General features: G+C 40.9%; 3 protein-coding genes across 3 annotated transcripts in view; 2 read left to right on the plus strand and 1 right to left on the minus strand.

Annotated features, from left to right (window-relative positions):
* LOC121911176 overlaps positions 1-19,840 on the plus strand; it is a 374,983-nt gene that overhangs the window by 102,912 nt on the left and 252,231 nt on the right. The window lies entirely within an intron of this gene.
* LOC121911211 (adipocyte plasma membrane associated protein) lies at positions 381-14,660 on the plus strand. Its single transcript, XM_042432495.1, has 9 exons — positions 381-697; positions 1,864-1,980; positions 2,969-3,084; positions 3,478-3,570; positions 6,264-6,380; positions 6,505-6,679; positions 7,344-7,478; positions 11,473-11,665; positions 12,008-14,660. Exons 1-9 carry the CDS (start codon positions 606-608, stop codon positions 12,215-12,217), a joined length of 1,248 nt encoding a protein of 415 aa, XP_042288429.1. The 5' UTR covers positions 381-605; the 3' UTR covers positions 12,218-14,660.
* Positions 15,116-18,670, minus strand: LOC121911240 (cystatin-F). Its single transcript, XM_042432549.1, has 4 exons — positions 18,606-18,670; positions 17,427-17,605; positions 16,071-16,193; positions 15,116-15,611 (listed from the first exon to the last, which is right to left on the minus strand). Exons 1-4 carry the CDS (start codon positions 18,658-18,660, stop codon positions 15,531-15,533), a joined length of 438 nt encoding a protein of 145 aa, XP_042288483.1. The 5' UTR covers positions 18,661-18,670; the 3' UTR covers positions 15,116-15,530.

Here is a 19,840-nt window from a genome sequence, read left to right on the forward strand (position 1 = left end):
GCTCTAAATATGAGACAAATAATAAAGAAATTATTGGAAGTTTGGCAGAAAAAGTAGGATGAGGACAGTAAGGGAGTGTTAAAGGAAGAAATAGGAGACCGGAAGTAGATCACACTGGATTAAATAAGACAAAGTAAATTCACAAGCATGTGCACATTGTAATATAACGAACTAATTAATGCACTATGTGTCAAATATCATGATGAAAGAATTCAGCTGAGAGACCAAACAGGGAACTAGAGGTGATGAAGTGATGAAAGTATTAACATTCATAGTAAACACCGGATTGTTTAATTCAGTAGGTGATTATTTATTTATTTATTTATTTATTTATTTTGAATAAGCTACTGTAAACAGGATCCTGCGGTACGGTAGGTGGCGGTATAGTACACCTATAAGTTGCAATAACTGCGGCGAAGAAGAAGAGGAAGGTGATGGCCTCCGTTGTTGACAGTCCCGTCCGTCGGGGCGCTCGGTGCTTCTCCTGTCCGGGTCTCCTGCCTCTGCACTCGGGTTAAACCTCCACACAGAGACCCGTTCCAGCTCCAGGCCGACAGCCGAGCCGAGCCGAGCCGAGCCGAGCGGCCTCCCCGTCCGGCTCCAGCATGAACGACGCGGCGGGGCTCCGGTTCCGGCGGCAGCACCGACCGCAGGTGATCACCGACGAGCTGCCGGAGCACCGTCACAAAGGCACCGGGTAAGACAGACACCGAGCCCGGATTACAAGGAGATGATCAATATTCACCGAACAGACGCAGACAGTTCCGGTTATTGATTACCGGAGCTAGCTGCTGTTAGCTGCTGTTAGCTGCATGCAGAGGTGATCAATCGATCAGAGGCTGATCGGTTTCTGATCAGACACTTCGCTGCTCTTCTTCTTGTTTAAACGTTTGTTCGTCCGCAGATATCAGTGAAACATATAAACTATAGAAACACATATAATATATATAAATACATATAAACATCATTTATATACACACATGACACTAATCTCACCTCACAACAACAATACTAGAAATAGAAAATACTTTTTAAATATATAATCAAAGTTTAGTCTTTTAATGTAATTTTTCCTTTTTTCCCTCATTTTTTAACCTTTTCTTTTAATTTAATTTTTGTGTTTTTTCCTCTCCAGATATTTATAAGACAAATAAAAATATTCTGCTTAGAACAGTAACGCATGTCTGTCTGATTAAAATGACATCTCCTCCTCCTCCCTCATTAATGATTCCACAATATTTGAATATGCAAATATATCAAAGGGAGCAGTTAAGAGTGTTTGGACTCTTCTCTGCAGATATGAGCAGTAAAACTGAGCCAAGAAGGTAAACAACCAAACAACGAACCTCCTGAACATTATCAACAATTCATCAGAGCGGAGCTCAGCGGGCTGCAGCTCCTCGACACATCCAACCTGTTGCAGACTTTTCTGACTCCCGTTCACATGAACGTGCACACGCTTCACACCACGAGCTACTCACAATCTCTGCTTCTGTATCTGAATATGTTTACTGCAGGATGAAGGAATATTAAATCAGCAGGGAGGGGTTATGAGGGATTTCGTGTCCCCTGTTAGATTCTATTAAACGATCGCTGACATATCTGGATCCTGTTAGTGGCAACAGGGGAGAGACTGACGGGGGGCCATATGAGTCATATTATGATAATATGACTCATGCAAGGTGTGAGACACACCATATTCACTCCGTTGGTATATGTGGAGCTCTACTCCTCTGTGAGGAAGGATGTGTAGAGAAAAGAGAAGAGGACCCAGGATGGAGCCTTGAGGAACTCCACAGAAAATCATTTCCTGTAACTTAAAAACCGTGTTTCATGTGTTGAGGTTTCTGTTTCCTCTTTCAGCACCTACAGCGGGAAGGTGTTTCAGGTGACTCTGCTCTCTCTGGGCAGCTTTCTGCTTCTTCCTCTCCTGGTCATCATCCTCATCCTCGAGTCTCCCATCCACCCCGAAGTCCTCAGGTGAGCCCAGCAGAATCCTGTTGAAATATATACTAAGTGTTGTTCTGGTTCATCTTTGACTTCTGTAAAACACTTTGAACTCTGAATGCGTGACGAGTTCAGAACAGCCTTCAGGTTGCCGTTCTGAAAACCAGCGAGCAGAGAGTTTGTGATCCACCACAGTCCATGTTTAGTCAACTTTAGTTCAGGTTACATCATTGTGTTGTTGATATGCAGCTGACAGCAGAAACTCTTCTTTGTTGGTGCAGAAGCAGCAGATTTCTGTTTTCTGTCTGAAAGAGTTGAAAATAAACTTTTAATTTAAAAGTTATCAGTTGTTAGTTTTAGAGAAAAGTTGCAGAGTTTCAAGAGAAGAGTCAGACTTTGAGAACAAGTCATGAAATGCTCATAAAAAACTAACAAAAACTATTTGTTTGGTGATGTGTTCACCGACCCCTGCCGGTTGCTTGGTGATGTGTTCACCGACCCCTGCCGGTTGTTTGGTGATGTGTTCACTGACCCCTGCCGGTTGCTTGGTGATGTGTTCACTGACCCCTGCCGGTTGCTTGGTGATGTGTTCACTGACCCCTGCCGGTTGCTTGGTGATGTGTTCACTGACCCCTGCCGGTTGTTTGGTGACGTGTTCACTGACCCCTGCCGGTTGTTTGGTGACGTGTTCGCTGACCCCTGCCGGTTGTTTGGTGATGTGTTCACTGACCCCTGCTCGTTGTTTGGTGATGTGTTCACCGACCCCTGCCGGTTGCTTGGTGATGTGTTCACCGACCCCTGCCGGTTGTTTGGTGATGTGTTCACCGACCCCTGCCGGTTGTTTGGTGATGTGTTCACTGACCCCTGCTCGTTGTTTGGTGATGTGTTCACTGACCCCTGCCGGTTGTTTGGTGATGTGTTCGCTGACCCCTGCTGGTTGTTAAGTGATGTGTTCACTGACCCCTGCTGGTTGTTTGGTGATGTGTTCACTGACCCCTGCTGGTTGTTTGGTGTCCTGTAGTCTGAAGGAGCCTCCTGTGATGACGGGCTGCTGGGAACCGAACCTGAAGCTCAGAGAGGCTCAGAGACTGTTTGAGGACCAGATCATCGGACCGGAGTCCATCGCCAACATCGGAGGTCAGTGTTTTCAGACGCCAGCTGACGGGTAGAAGAAACCATCATCACACTGACTGACATCAGGGCAGGACAGTGTTCAGATAGTAAAGTCTTTACACCAGTTTGCAGACGGTTATTTGCAGATTTTTGTCAGATTTCCTCTGGTTGGTTTCCAGGTCACTGGTCTGTCCAGTCTGGGTCACACAGACCACATTGTGAAATGAATCCTGAGACTCAGTTTTGTCTCTTTTCAGACTCTGTTCATCACTTTTATAGTGAATAAAAGAAAAAAACTCAGTAAGATTTAGTTTGTTCCAGATTATTTAACTTGAAAAACAGCAAATATCAATAAATAAATAACAATCCTCAGTGATGAAGAACTTCGAGCCGACAGATGTTCTCTTCTGTCTGCAGATGTTTTGTTTTCTGGAACAGCTGACGGGAAGATCGTGAAGCTGATTGGTCGGAGAATCCACACAGTGACGAGACTCGGAAAACCGCCCTGTGGTGAGGAAAACCAGTTTAGTCTAAAGTTCAGTTTAGTTTAGTTTAACATTAAGTTATACTTATATATGTAATATGTATGTGTGTGTGTATACGTACATATATATATATATATGTGTATATATATATATATATATATATATATATATATATATATATATATATATATATATATATATATATAATATATCAATCACTCGATTTAGTCTGGTCTAAAGTTTGGTTTAGTCTAAAGTTCAGGCTAGTTTGGTTTAGTTTAGTCTGAAGTTTAGTTTAAGGTTTATTGTTGGGTTCAGTAAGGATTAGTTTACTTTATTTTGGTATATTTGATTATAAATTAGACTAGAATTCCTATAAACTTAGTTTTTAAAATTTTTAAATATTTAAACATTAAAAACACTTTAAAAAATGTCTGGAAGATAAATGAACTAAAACTAATTTACCTTCAAATTTAGACTAAACATTTAAATGAACAAAACCTTCTTAAACTAACTGAACTAAACGATGCTTCAAACTGAACGTTTGAGTTCAACTTTGGTTTAGTTTCAGTAAAATCTGACAGTAATAACAGTCAGAGTGCCTTTGAGCAAGGCGCCGACCTTTGACCTGCTCACATGTTGACAGGATCAGATGTTTCTTCACTGTTTGCTCCGGTTGCTTCATTCTGGAGTTTCAACCGTTCAAATGTTTCTCAACCGTCGAGTGAAGAAACAAAACAAACATGTTGAGACGCGTCTGACTGTTTCAACTTTCAACACAGTTCAGTGTGTTGAAAGTTGAAACAAGCAGGAAGAGATCAGATATCTGACTGTGACAGACGCTGTAGTCCCACATTTCTCTCTGTGATTAATCGTAAACAGTTCAGGTTTATTAACAACCAACAGAACGTTCAGTAAGTTGTATTAAAGTCAGACTGAGAGCAGGTTCAGGTCCAGCTGCACCGGTTCTGGTGAATCACCAGGTGTGTCGTTCAGTCTGACTCACAGAGGGTTAAAATGAACTTTATTGTGGCGGTTCCTCACACAGGAAACCGCGTTAGTCACTGACACACTAACGTTCATGACACATTTAACCTCTGGTTCTGTTTTCTGACCTGATGTAGAGTAAAAGATTAATGTTCACTCACCATGAACAGCAGATGTGTATGGAAGCCCATTAATGACAAGAAAAAAAAATTAATTAAATATTATGAGTGATAAAAATAAAAATATTCATGATTAGTCAAAGTTATATGCAGACCAGCAGGCGTCATAGAGAAAAAAATAAACAAATAATGACTAACGTTGAGTTTTGAATTAGCAGAATATAATATTAACATGTTAAAACGTCACCATGATGGATGTGCATCTCCATCACTGGATGATCCACACATGAAGCAACAGTTCAATATGATTCACCTCTATAGTGATGCAATAGTTTGATTTTATTTCTTAAGCATACAGAAGATCATTAATTAACTGATAAAGTGCCATTTTTACTTGTCTTGTTCTCTGTCTCCAGTTTACGTGTTTACGCTCCGTCACCCAAACAATTACTGTCACAATAGTTGAATAATGCTACGTAGCTGTAGCATGCTAGCTGCGCCTGAGAGACAGTTTACAGAGGAGGAATCAATCTTAATATCAAGTTATTGGTCGCATTTCTAAATCATAAAGGTATAGAGCCTCTACGAATAATTATTTATAAATAAAACAGGTTTCACTGATGCAAAGAAATTGGAAACGATGCATCGCAAGTTCATCCCCAACTGCTTCCTGTGCACACTTTTAATCGGGTCGTTGCATCGTGAACGTTTATGTCGGTGAATCTTCCCATCCCGAGTCAACACTGTTGTCAAATGATGTCTTCCGTTACTTTGTGCCTAATAACCTAATAATTAAAAAGCAAAAATTAAGTGATATTAGTTTGTTTTTTTTGTTTTTTTTATGACACCTGCTGGGCTCCATAAGTTTAAAATAATTAAAATTTTAAATGTCAGATGTAAAAAGGTTGACATACTGTCAAAATGTTTACTGATTTAAGTCCATATTTAACTTTGTATCTCATCATTTGGATTTTAAAAAGTCGTTATTGTAACTTTAGTATCTCGGGATTTTTTTTACTGACTCTTCGCTGGCGTTTGGCGTTTCGAAGCCTCTAGTTTGGCAACATGACCGTTGCCATCTCGGATTTTTGGAGCCAGAAGTGACCATATCTGGATGAGAGGGTGGAGCTGACGCTAACACTAGCTGCTAGCTTGGTTAGCATGGGTCATTTTACAGTCTATGGTTAACTGTGATAATGCTAATGCTAATATTTTGCTAGCAAAAAAAAAACAGGCTGAAAACCATTAAAACAAAAGCCGACACAACCAAACGCTGAACAAGACTTTTTCAGACCAAAATATTACTTTAATGAACTGAAAACACACTGAAATAGTGACGGCTAAACTCATAAGTGCAAAATCGTCTTCACACATAGAAAATCAAAGCTTCAGCAAGTTGTTGTCTTTTTTTTTAAAACTTTTTAATCAAATTTGCTTGAAATTATTAATTTGACAGCACCTTTTTTTTAAAAAATTTTAATCTATTTTATACTTTTATCTTCTATTTTGTCTGTTTTAGTTACTTTATATAATTTGGCATTTTAATTTGGAGGGATTTATGAGCAGTAGGTGCGATAACAGTTTGTGATGTGGATGAATTTGTGCGCTGCAGGATCCAGAGAGGACGAGTCCAGCTGCGGGAGGCCGTTGGGGATCCGAGTCGGACCAAACGGGACTCTATTTGTAGCCGACGCCTACCTGGGTGTGTTCGAGGTCAACCCCACCACAGGTGAGTGTGTGTGTACGTCATACCGCTGTTTGTATACGACGGTATCAGGATGTGTGTTATTTGAAGAATGAAGGAAGTGATTTATGTCTCTTCAGTCTTTCAGTGTTTGTGTTTTTCTCTGCAGGTGAGTCGAGCCGCCTCGTGGCGGGCGGTCAGGTGGTCGCCGGCAGGAAGTTGTCGTTCATCAATGACCTGGCGGTGACGCAGGACGGCAAGAAGGTGTACTTCACCGACTCCAGCAGCAGGTGGCATCGCAGAGACTACATGCACCTCATCATGGAGGCCACCGCCGACGGACGGTACGACACACGACATAAAACACTCCATAGATGAAGAAACTGCAGTGTAAATTCTCAAGTTGTTGTTATTTCTTAATTTCCCTCTTTTATAAGAACATGTCTTCATAAATTAAGTATAATGTTCGATTCTAAAGCTCAAATTCCATCAGTGCAACAGAGTTGAGTCAAATTCAAACCTCTCTGTTTAACAACAATTCTGTTTTTATTCACTCGTTCATTCCAGTCGTGTTTTTTTATATTATGTCTCTCAGTCTTCAGTTAAAATATGTCAGAAGGTTTTTAATTTCTTGCATATCTAATTAAAATAATTGAAATATTAGCGGTGTTTGAAATACCCGTTACTGTATATCCCGTGTGGTGTTCCACAGGGTTCGATACTGGGTCCACTCAGCTACATCATACAACAACACAGTATAATTATTCATATTTACACAGACGACACACAGCTGTGCATATCATACACCTGATGATGCTAAACCGACGTGCAACCTCTCTAAATTAGTAGTCTGTACAATTTGACGTAAAGCACTTGAAGCTGCAGGTGTGTTTTAAAGGTTCAAATACAATTATTATTCACATTCTCACTGAAAGCTTCCAGCTGCTCGTTCCTCCTGCTAGTTTAATGAAAGCATCATCATGTGACAACGATGCTGTTTCCTGTCAGCGTTTTGGAGTTCGACACGGAGAGCAGAGAGCTGACGGTCGTCATGGAGAACCTTCGATTCCCAAACGGCATCCAGCTGCTGCCTGACGAGGAGTCGGTGCTGGTGGCAGAGACCACCATGGCCCGCATACGCAGGTAACTCACCTGGCTCACCTCACTCACCTGGCTCACCTCACTCACCTGGCTCACCTGACTCACCTGGTTCACCTGACTCACCTGGTTCACCTGACTCACCTGGTTCACCTGGCTCACCTGACTCACCTGGTTCACCTGACTCACCTGGCTCACCTGACTCACCTGGTTCACCTGACTCACCTGACTCACCTGGCTCACCTCACTCACCTGGTTCACCTGACTCACCTGACTCACCTGGTTCACCTGACTCACCTCACTCACCTGGTTCACCTGACTCACCTGGCTCACCTCACTCACCTGGTTCACCTGACTCACCTGGCTCACCTGGTTCACCTGACTCACCTGGCTCACCTGACTCACCTGGCTCACCTGACTCACCTGACTCACCTGACTCACCTGGTTCACCTGGTTCACCTGACTCACCTGGCATTTATTTATTATTAGAGTACTTTATAACATCTGTGTGTAACTGAATGTTAGTTTATTTCATGTTGTTGATGTTTATACTCATTCACACCTCACATCAACTGGTTTACTGGTTTACTGGTTTACTTCTCTGTGTTGAAGCAACCAGCCTGGTGTGAACAGGCAGCGCACGAGTCATAATAAGTCGTGATGAATGTTATGTCACATCTCTGTATCTGAGGACGTGATGCAGGAGGATGTCACTGATGGTAGATCTTTGTTGCCACGGAAACAAGCAGCCTGAGCTGAGAGTGTGTGCGTGTGTGTGCATTTGCGTGAGTGTGTGTGTGAGTGTGTGTGAGAGTGTGAGTGTGTGTGAGAGTGTGAGTGTGTGTGAGTGTGTGAGTGTGTGTGAGTGTGAGTGTGTGTGAGAGTGAGTGTGTGAGTGTGTGTGAGAGTGTGAGTGTGTGTGAGAGTGAGTGTGTGAGTGTGAGTGTGTGTGAGAGTGCGTGTGTGTGTGTGTGTGTGTGTGAGAGAGTGTGAGTGTGTGTGTGAGTGTGAGAGTGTGTGAGAGTGTGTGTGTGTGAGTGTGTGTGAGTGTGAGAGTGCGTGTGTGAGTGTGAGAGTGCGTGTGTGAGTGTGTGTGTGAGTGTGAGAGTGAGTGAGTGTGAGAGTGCGTGTGTGAGTGTGAGAGTGCGTGTGTGAGAGTGCGTGTGTGTGTGTGAGAGTGCGTGTGTGAGTGTGAGAGTGCGTGTGTGAGTGTGAGAGTGCGTGTGTGAGTGTGAGAGTGTGAGTGTGAGAGTGCGTGTGTGAGTGTGAGTGTGAGTGTGAGAGTGCGTGTGTGTGTAGTGGGAGGTGTTGTCGACTGTTTATTTGTGACTGTTTCTCCGCCGACAGACTGAAGCTGAATTCATTCTGCGATCTGAATGTTTCATCATTTAAAAGAAAGTTTTTATTTTATTTTATTTATTTTAAAAATATTTTACAAAACAAAAACACTAATAAATTCAGTTTAATTCAGTTGTATTTATGTAGCGTCAAATCATAACAGAAGTTTTCTCTGAGGCTGCAACCAAACAAAATATTGGTCGACTGACATAATCTTTAACTAATTGATTAGTTGCGTGGCGGGGGGGGGGGGGGGATAGGGGGTAGCATAACCTGAAGATGCTCTGTTTAGCATCTTCAGGTTATGCTAACCCATTGTTGCTAACTGTGGAGCTAACCTCCTTCACTTTTCCAGCATTTAGAGAAACAACAGACGTGACTTTTTATTAACTGACACACTGTAGTCTGTACTGACAACTCACCACTAACCTTTTCCTCGGCTCCGCTCGTATCCACCGTCACTTCTCCGCCCCTGCTCTTTCCCGCTCGCTACGCAAACATACTACACTCTGCCCTATTCCTAAACAGGGTTACGCTACCGACAGTTTCCCCGGCAACGACGCAGAGGTTGAATCACGTACCGGAACAGCGCCGCACAGAGACTGAAACGCTGCTGATTTCCAAATGAAGTGATATTTGGGGTTATTTTTGGCATTAAAAAAATATTTTTTTGGTCTGGCGGGGGTTCTCCTTGTTATCATTGTAGGAGAAACACTGATTCAGTAAACGTTCAGTACAGTTAGACGCAGCAGGCTCCGTCAGGTTGGGCGAGTTCAAAGTTGTGAAAACATAACATAACAATAAGTTTTTGCTGTTGAAATAGTGGAAATAATCTAAATACATGATGATGATGATGATGATGATGATGATGATGATGATGATGATGATAATAATAATAATAATAATAATAATAATATGTTGAAGTAAGGGTTGAAAGAGGCTGAGATAGCAGCTGATTCATTGGTGAAATGATGTGTTGAAGGAAGCTGAAATAGATTTTAAGGATTAAAAATGTTTGTTTTGTCTTATGAGTCTTTCATGAACCTTCACATACTGTTCATATATTCATAAACCTCTGAACCACAAATCTATTTTAGATTCATAAATGCCTCATCAGTCATTAATAGACTGATGATTCATCCTTAATGAAGCCATAATATTCTTTATTTATTTATGGAGAAGAAACATTCAGTCACTTATTATTATTTTTATTATTATTATTATTATTATTATTATTATTGTTATGGTCTCACGTTACCTTAAATGGAGAACATTTATAGAATGTTTGAATGGTGATAACACAATATAAAATAAACAAGGAATTCATAAAAACAGTTACAGGAATCATAAAATAAACATCAGATAATAAAGCTTTAAAATCTCCCAGAGGAATGTCCTGAAACCAGTTCTGAGGTCCACTAGTTACTGGTTTGTGTTTCTGTAGTTACAGGATTTAAATGAGGAGAGATGTTCTGAAGCTTCAACAGTATCCAGTCGGGATGCACGATATGCTGATATATGAACATATGTTTTTCCAGCTGGCTGAGGAGACTATTATACATGCAGCATAGATTGTACTAAATATGATCAAGAAAGACAATATATGAAGGAAGAACTGAGGAAGACTGGATTCAGGAGCTCAGCATTAAAACTTTAATGAACCTGCCAAGTGGGAGCAGCAGTAGAGTTTTCATTGAGTTTATTAGACAGACAGGATTAATGTGTAGGATTTAATCTCTGGTCCTCATCTGGAGCAGAAGGTGGCGGTAATGCACCTAATACGCTGGTTGCCAACCGCCGTTATAAACCAAAAATAAGTTTTTTATTTTTCAAACAGAGTGGTACATCCTGTCAGCCGAGGGGTTTCCTATCTGTGCAGCCAAACATAGCAGCTCCTCCTCGGACTGTTTCACCCTGACGGTCCCGGTGTTTCCTCCGCAGGCTGCACTTCACTCAGCTGCCTGTCAGATCAGCTGTTTCTTCCCGCTTTAACCTGAATAACAAACCGGGACTCGGTGCTCCGGTTGGATCCACACGGAGAGCCGAGGCTAACGTTAGCTGAGAGGCTAGCGGAGCGTTAGCCGCAGCATGTTAGGAAGCACAGCCAGCTAGCCTCTCAGCTAGCCTCCGCTAGCCTCTCCGCTAGCCTCTCAGCTAGCCTCTCAGCTAGCAGCAGCAGCTGGTCTGACGGGCAGCTGAGTGAAGTGCAGCCTGTGGAGGAAACACCGGGACCGTCAGGGTGAAACAGTCAGAGGAGGGAAACAGTCAGACGGAGGAGGAGAAGGCGACATATCGGCTGGTCATTATCGGCAGAAAATGTTGATTTCAGCCGATGCTGATATTTCATTTCAGAGCTTATATCAGCTGATACCGATGATAATATCGTGCATCCCTACTATAAAGTTATACATTTGTCATTTTTATATACAAAAATGTGAATCAGCTGCACAAAAATAAATAAATTCATACATTTTATTTCCATTTTTATATATTCTGGGTCTCTTTAGGAAGATAAAACGACGTTTTTACTGCTCTTAAATCTAAAAATGGATCAAATACACGTCGTGTCAGCGTTGACTTACCATCATAAATACTTTTTATTTCTGAATATGAAGCATGAAAACGCCGCCGGCTGTCGGTGACGTGTGTTCAGGTCTCGTTCTTCATGTGTCTTTAATCCCGGTTCCTGTTTGTGTGTCAGAGTCCACGTCGCGGGTCTAAATAAAGGCGGGATGGACACGTTCATCGACAACCTGCCCGGTTTCCCCGACAACATCCGGCCGAGCTCCAGCGGCGGTTACTGGGTGGCCATGTCCGCCGTGAGGCCGAACCCCGGATTCTCCATGCTGGACTTCCTGTCCCAGAGACCCTGGATCAAGAAACTCATCTTCAAGGTGAAGAGAGACCAGTTTAACTCATTATTGATTCATCTAATGTGAATATTGATCCATATCTGATCAGCTCTGCTTAGTTTGATCAGTTTTGTTTGAAGTTGCAGATTTTATTTATTCTGCAAATGATTTAACAAATTAAAACTGAAAAAAACAAAGATTTATTCTCTTCAAATCATTTTCTCAGAACTTTCTGGGATGTTTTTCCTTTGATTTTATTTATTTGTTGATAAATAAAATATATAACAGACAAAACAAAACTAACACACCCTTCCTCTCTTCCTCTCTTCCTCTCTTCTTCCTCTCTTCCTCTCTTCTTCCTCTCCTCCTCTCTTCTTCCTGCAGCTCTTCAGTCAGGAGGTGTTGATGAAGTTTGTCCCTCGCTACAGTCTGGTGGCGGAGCTCCATGACGGCGGCGTCTGCACGCGCAGCTTCCACGACCCCAACGGTCTGGTGGCGGCGTACGTCAGCGAGGTCCACGAGTACGACGGCAGTCTTTATCTGGGCTCCTTCCGCTCGCCGTACATCGCCAAACTCGACCTGCGAGACGTCTAAGAAACCGACCAATCAAACGGACGGACGTGTGACGCAGCGTCGGTCTGTAACGGTGACGTCGTGACGCAGCAGGAGGCGGAGCTCCGTCAGCAACTTATTGACGACTGTTTGATGGATTAACAGGAAATGAAAGAGACAATAATCCCACTGATCACCACTTTCAATCATTTCTATTGATTTTGTGTTCATGTGTTCATGTTAGCATGTTAGCATGTTAGCATGTTTCTGTGGGGGGGGCGGGGTCAGATTAATGACCTGTTGGTCTATTTTTTGATTGGATGATAAAGAAGCTGCTTGTGTTTAATCAACATTTAACAGCTTTTGCTTCTTTTGTTCATATTTCTCAGTGTTGAGACTCGGCGGCGCGTCAACGAGCCGTCGAGCCGCAGAAAACATTTCAATATTCATGAACGACAGACGTACGAGTGACTCTGATATCTCACAGCTGACTCATAAAACCAGTGAGAACAGGAACACAGTTTAGCGTGTTGTTAAGTTCACAGGTTCGATATGTGACGTCGCAGCGCTGGAAGGATCTGTTAGCGGTGATTCAACCGCGGCTCTTCGTCGTCTGAGGAGGAGCTGCAGCTTCGATTCAGCTTCTTCTGCTGCTGAGACGACTCTGATTCTACATTTAACACGCTTAACGAGCAGTGAACAAATCATGCAAATTAGGTGGAAACACGATAATTTTCATGATGCATAAACTGTGAATCTAGTTAGAAATTCAACCTGCAAGTTGTGCTAATATGCTAAAAAACCAGCATGCTAACACAGCTAACAGTCTGCAGAGATGCTAACACAGCTAACAGTCTGCAGAGATGCTAACACAGCTAACAGTCTGCAGAGATGCTAACACAGCTAACAGTCTGCAGAGATGCTAACAGCTAACAGTCTGCAGAGATGCTAACACAGCTAACAGTCTGCAGAGATGCTAACGTAGCTTCAGACTTACAGTGTTGCTGCAGCAACATGCAGATGATGTCATCACTTTAAACACGCTGCGTGTGTAAATACACTATAAAAAATTAAACTTGTACAATAAGAACTGATTCTGATTGGCTGAGACGTGACGTGATGATCCCGATGCTGCAAAGTTTATTAATAATAATCTTGATTTATTTTCGCATTTTCAAAAACAGGTACGAAGTTCCCGACAAGTAAAGCTGATAACTGATCACATAGTGAGATGCATAAAATAAATAAATTAAAATATAATTGACAGTATGAAGGAGGGAACATGGTGGTTTTCTCTGAGTCTTCTTACCAGAAACCAGTAAAACCAGTGTGGACTTGTCACACCTGCAGAGTTTTTATCCAACAGGCTGTTTTATTGATGAGTCAGTAAATTAACTGTGTTTATTGTTTCATATTTACGATACTTTAACACATCCTGAAGAGTTTTTCAGTGTAGAAGCGAGTCGGCTGTTTCAGTAACGAGAGTTTCTCTGATTGGTTGAAATAACAATAATAATAATATTTAAATATAAATCAGTCGATATGATTCAAAGACTTTAAGGAAACGTGACGAACTACAGACGTTAGTTTGGCTCTAAAAATGAAATTTAATAATTTTTTATTAAGATAATATGTTTGCAATTACATATTAAGAAGGATATATATATATATATATATATATATATATATATATCTCATCTCATTGAGTCTAATTTTCAGGTATTTAACAGTAATTTTTTATGGTGTAATTTGGTAAAAGCTTCAGTTTTTAAGAAACAACCAAACCGCTAAAATGTAGTTTTTAACATAAAACTGAACTGAAAACTAAATATTTTCCGTCAGTTGAATAATTATCAAGAGTCTAATTTATTATTATTATTATTTTTTGCAAATGAATAATTAAGTATGAAGCGATATATGAGGGACGTTTACCGACTAAACCAAACTATCAGTTTCTCTGTTTATAATAATTTGTACTAAACTGCATCAAACCTCCTAAAAACGAGACGTTAAATACCTGAAAATCTCCAGTAAATCTGTATGAAATTAAAGAAGCTGTAAAATAAAACCTCTCTGTGCTTCCATAGATGTTGAGTTTTATTAAAACAGCTGTCGGTGTTTTAACTGGAACCAGTTAGTCAGTGATTCGGCTCGATGACGTCAGACGGTTCAATCTGTTCATTAAAGAGACAAACGAACCTGCAACAACAAGCTTCTGTTCCTGATCGACTCGTTTTTACTTTCAGATGTTTGAAGGTTTTTGTTGTTTTTTATGTTTGAGTCGTCGAGACGAAGCTGCCAAATTTATTTTAGTCTCTTATTTTTGTACTAAAAGATCTTTCACCCGAAGAAACTGAGCTGTGATGTAAACTTTATTTCTATCAGATGAGTTTTGATGTGTATTTTCTTCTTCTTCTTCTTCTTCTTTTCCTCGAGTCGTTTGTTTTTCAGCTTCCTTTGAATAAAACCTGCAGTTTAAATGAAACTCGTGTCTGATTGTTTCCACTGAAACATAAAATAAAACCAGCCTCATTAATGGAAACATTAATGGATTGAAAAGTTTTTAGGGTGTTAAAAAAAAACATTAAAATGTATAAAAACATCATTTAGACTGTTTATGCTGTAAAAGGTTTCATTACATTTGTTCAGCACTTAAAAATATATTGAAGTCTGTTTGTTTATCTGATAAATATCCCGTTAAAAACTCATCAAAATACCTTCATTATGTCATTATTCATCTGTAAATACGGTTAAACAATAAGAGACTTGTTTCTTAGATATTTAAGTAGTTTTATATAGTGAAACAAAAGTCAGATTCTGGTTCTGGTGTCAGACTGGTTCCAGCTGCCTGCGGTACTTCCTGCTGACCAGCAGGCGGCCTCGTCGACACTCGTCCGTCACTAAAACGCTGAAACATAAAAGTTTAAACTACAAGAAAACTTTAGAGTCCAAAAGACATCTGATGTTTATTTTGTGTGAAAAGATGAAACAGATTCACAGAGCAGAGACGTTTAGAAACACACTAACCCTAACCCAGACGTTTAAACTACTGGAACTAAAGTTAAAAGTTATTATCAAACTGGTCATTAATAATATATTGATTGATTGATCAGTGTATTAAGTGTCGATCAATATTCCCTGAAGTGAACATATTCAGATGATTTATTATCATGGAAAACTAGTAAATATTCACATTTGAGAAGCTGCAACTTAAAGGATTCATCGATTGTCAGTCGATTAATCATCCTGTCAGCTGTAAAGTGCTGCCATGTACAGTGGGGGGGGGGGGGGGGGGGGGGGGGGGGGGGTCAGAGGTCAGAGGCCAGAGGGAGGTTGGTGGAGGCGGCGGCTGGTTTCAGGGTTTGCAGAGAAAAACCAGATTGTTCATCTCGTGTTTCCAGGGAACGACCCAAACGTCAAAGTGACACTGAAACGTCTGGAAAACAAAGACGAACCGTTAAACAACATTCATGTTTATGCACATTGAATCTCATAATTTTACTTTTTATATCATTACCAACTTTTCATCTATTTTTTTTTTTCTTGGCAGGAACGAGCCTCCGTACCTCACGACTACGTCTCCTTATTTAAGATTCATGAGTTTCTAAATATTTATAACAAACTATAATGTAGTTATAAGCAGATATAAGGACGTTTTCACTGTTAATTAACTGTAAATTATTACTTCTGCTATGTCTTTGAGGACTATACATTTTGCAAGAAAAAAAACACTTTTATTTATTTATCATTTACACTTTTATATAAATAAGGTTTCGCTTTCTTGCCGACATCTGAACACTGAAACTAAACTCATTAAGTAATGTAACATTTATTTGTTATCAACCAATCAGTTTATTGATCCCCAGTCAGCAGAGTGAAACCTGCTCACACTCACCTGGTGCAGGAGACCCTCCGGCTGAAAGTCACAGTCGGTCAGATTGTTGTTGTTGTGTTCTCGTTTACGGCAGACGGTTCTGGAAATCTCCAAATCTACGATGTACCGAATCCCCTTAACAATCTGACGCACACACACACGCACACGCACACACACACATATGTTTCAGATTATTTTCATCTCTGTGTGTTTAGTACAGAGAACACCTGTATGTGGTTAGCCTAGCTTAGCACAAAGACTGAAAGCAGGGGGAAACTGTTAGCCTAGCTTAGCACAAAGACTGGAAGCAGGGGGAAACTGTTAGCCTAGCTTAGCACAAAGACTGAAAGCAGGGGGAAACCGTTAGCCTAGCTTAGCACAAAGACTGGAAGCAGGGGGAAACCGTTAGCCTAGCTTAGCACAAAGACTGGAAGCAGGGGGAAACTGTCAGCCTAGCTTAGCACAAAGACTGAAAGCAGGAGGAAACCGTTAGCCTAGCTTAGCACAAAGACTGGAAGCAGGGGGAAACCGTTAGCGTAGCTTAGCACAAAGACTGAAAGCAGGGGGAAACTGTTAGCCTAGCTTAGTACAAAGACTGGAAGCAGGGGGAAACTGTTAGCCTAGCTTAGCACAAAGACTGGAAGCAGGGGGAAACTGTTAGCCTAGCTTAGCTCAAAGATTGGAAGCAGGGGAAAACTGTTAGCCAAGCTTAGCACAAAGACTGAAAGCAGGGGGAAACTGTTAGCCTAGCTTAGCACAAAGACTGGAAGCAAGGGGAAACTGTTAGCCTAGCTTAGCACAAAGACTGGAAGCAAGGGGAAACTGTTAGCCTAGCTTAGCACAAAGACTGGAAGCAAGGGGAAACTGTTAGCATAGCTCCATCACAAGAGAACAATCCACCTACACTACCACATCCACTACAGTCAGCTGTCTGATGTTCATGTTGAATTTGTTTATTGATCAGATGTACAAACATAAATGTTGTAACACAAAAAAAATCATTATTTTATTTACTATTTTATTGTCTGACCTCTAAAAATTACTAAATTTGATCAACTTCATGGTGTTTTATATCTTAAAAACTTTTATTTAGGGGATAACAGTCGCTTAATCCTGCAGAAAATTCATTAAAAACCTTTTCATTAATTATTATTAATTGACTCCGTCTCAGGGGAGAAACTGTGACTTAATTCAGACTTAAGTTAGAAAATAAAGGTTTCCAGTCTTTGTGCTAAGCTAGGCTAACAGTTCCGGATCTGAATCACGTGACTCTGGAGGAGACAGAAGTAGAGGGTTGAAACTGAATTTCTGTTGACCTTTGACCCCCCCCCCCCACACATGAGTGCACACTATTGGTCCAGGTGTTTGCTGTCGTACCTGCCGCTGAGCTCTGTGGATGGCGGACGGTCTGAAGAGGAAGGCGTCGTTCGTTTGTTTGTTGAAGGAGCAGGTGGCGTTGAGGACGACCTGCTCCAGGCCGCGGTCGTTCGTGCTGATGTTGAACGGAGATCCGGGCATGGAGCGGCCATGATGGCGGCCTGCCGCTGACCTCGCCTCTGCAGGAGAAGAAGAACGACGTTCAGCTCTGTTAATCTGTCTCAATAAAGTTTGTTAAACCTGATTCACCACCGACAGGACAAACTTTACACTCCGATACTGATGCGACTTCACGGCAGCCATCGATGATCTACTCTGAACTCTGACATTTATTTACACTTTTTACTCTCAGGTTTGTGAGTCAAACTGAAGAATTTTTATTTTTGCCAGTGAGATGAAACAAACACTTATTATTATCTCGTCTACACAAGATAATAAAATATGTTTCAGGAGCGTAAAAGACACAAACTGCTGAGAAAAGTCCTGCATGAAAAATCCTCCGACAGTAAAAGTATCATCAGCAAAACGTAGTCAAACTGTACTTATATACAGTACTTGAATAAATGTACCTAGTTAGTTTCCACCACTGATTTTTAAAAATACTGTAACTTGGACACAAGCAAACAAACAACAAGCAGTTTTCAGATTGTTCTTTACACTTATTAATAAAAATAAACCCTGAAGACTTTATTCTTTTGGTCGGTTACAGAGACGCAGATTAAAGGCAGTGAATGAAATAATTACCTTCAATCAACAAAATGAATCAGAAAATGAATGTTAAACATCATTTACTCGTGTTTTATCTGTCTTTTGTTTCCTGTTTTGTGTTTGATCATTTTCAAAAACTGCTGTGAGCAAATGCTCAAGAAGTGAAAATATATATATAAACAATAAAAAACAAGATCCAGGAAGTTTTGCTTGTTTAAACGATGCAGACAACCACAAACAAAAAGCTCAGGTTCTGTTCAGGTGAAATAATTTAGTGAATTTATAGCAGAACAACACGAATCTTCATCAAAGGTTTGTAGATATACAATAAATTTGTTCGACAGAAGAAAGAAGGAAGTCTAAAGAAGCGATGTGGTTTGTAAACTGAGGAACCAGGAAGTGAAATAAACTGAGTCTGAACAACACTCAAACATTTCCGACTGTAAAACAGGTTAAACTGTTGTTTCTCACCCAGAGCGGCGAGCAGCGAGCCGAGCAGCAGCAGCAGCAGCGTCTTCGGTCTCATCTCTGATGATCTTTGTGGACGTTCTGACCACAGATCTGTTCTCAGCTCTCCTGCAAGAACCTGTCTGTTCACTTCTGCGGTGTGTGTGTATATCAGTCCAACATGTGACATCACTTCCTGTCAAGGGGGAGGACTTCCTGTACAGGAGTCATGCTCCTGTGAGAGTGTGGAGGTTTTTAATCAGAGCTCACTGAGACTCTCTTGATTAAACAGAGAATCCTGTTACTCACACAAATACAAATGCTGTTAAAACTGCAGATTCAGGAGCTAAATCAAGTTATCTAGAAACACGGAGGTTTAATTTAAGCTACACGAAAGATATTTTGAACGGTTTCTGTCAGACAGGGATCGAACCCACAACCTCAAAACTTCAACGTATCCGTCAAAGACCATGAACCCTAAAAGATGAGGTTTGATCCACTGATCTTCATCCAGCGGTGTGTCAGACTGAACCGCAGCAGATAAACACAGTTCAACACGAGCTGATGAGGTTCAACTTCATCTTGATCCAGTGAACCAGCGGGACGGTGACGTGTTTTGGGGTTTTATGTCGCTTAAGTCTTTCAAAGAACACAAGCTAATCAGGAAGTCTGTAGTTTTACAGCAGGCAGATAAAGTGTTATGAAGTAAACACACTACTAGGACTTAATTAAGACATCGTTTTATCATATATTTTTTAAAGAGTATGACCTAAAGCGTGGAGTACTGTAGCGTCAGTACTACAGTACTACTCACTACTGCCATGCAGGGATTCAGGAGGTTATTTATGGAGACACCTGTTATAAAAAATTAGGTTTATGGGTTACCCACATAAAAAATGATGATGATAAACTCTCACATCAAACTTGAATGTTGAATGACATTTGTGTGTTTTGTTAAGCAGTGATACAGAGCTGCTTGAAAGAATTTTCTGTATTTCTGCAAGTCCTAAAACTAGACAAAGTGAACCCAATTAAACAAATGAGACAAAAAAAATCTTTTTTTTCATTTATTTATTCAGGAAAATGATCCAATGTTACATATTTGTGGGAGGCAACAGTATGTGAACCCTTGCTTTCAGTAACTGGTGTGACCTCCTTTACAGCAATAACTTCAACCAAACGTTTCCAGTAACTGTTTATCAGCTCTGCACATCAGCCCGTTCCTCCTCACAGAACAGTCTCAACTCAGGGATGCTGGT

Source organism: Thunnus maccoyii, chromosome 14, assembly GCF_910596095.1.
Source record: "Thunnus maccoyii chromosome 14, fThuMac1.1, whole genome shotgun sequence".
Lineage (NCBI taxonomy): Eukaryota > Metazoa > Chordata > Actinopteri > Scombriformes > Scombridae > Thunnus > Thunnus maccoyii.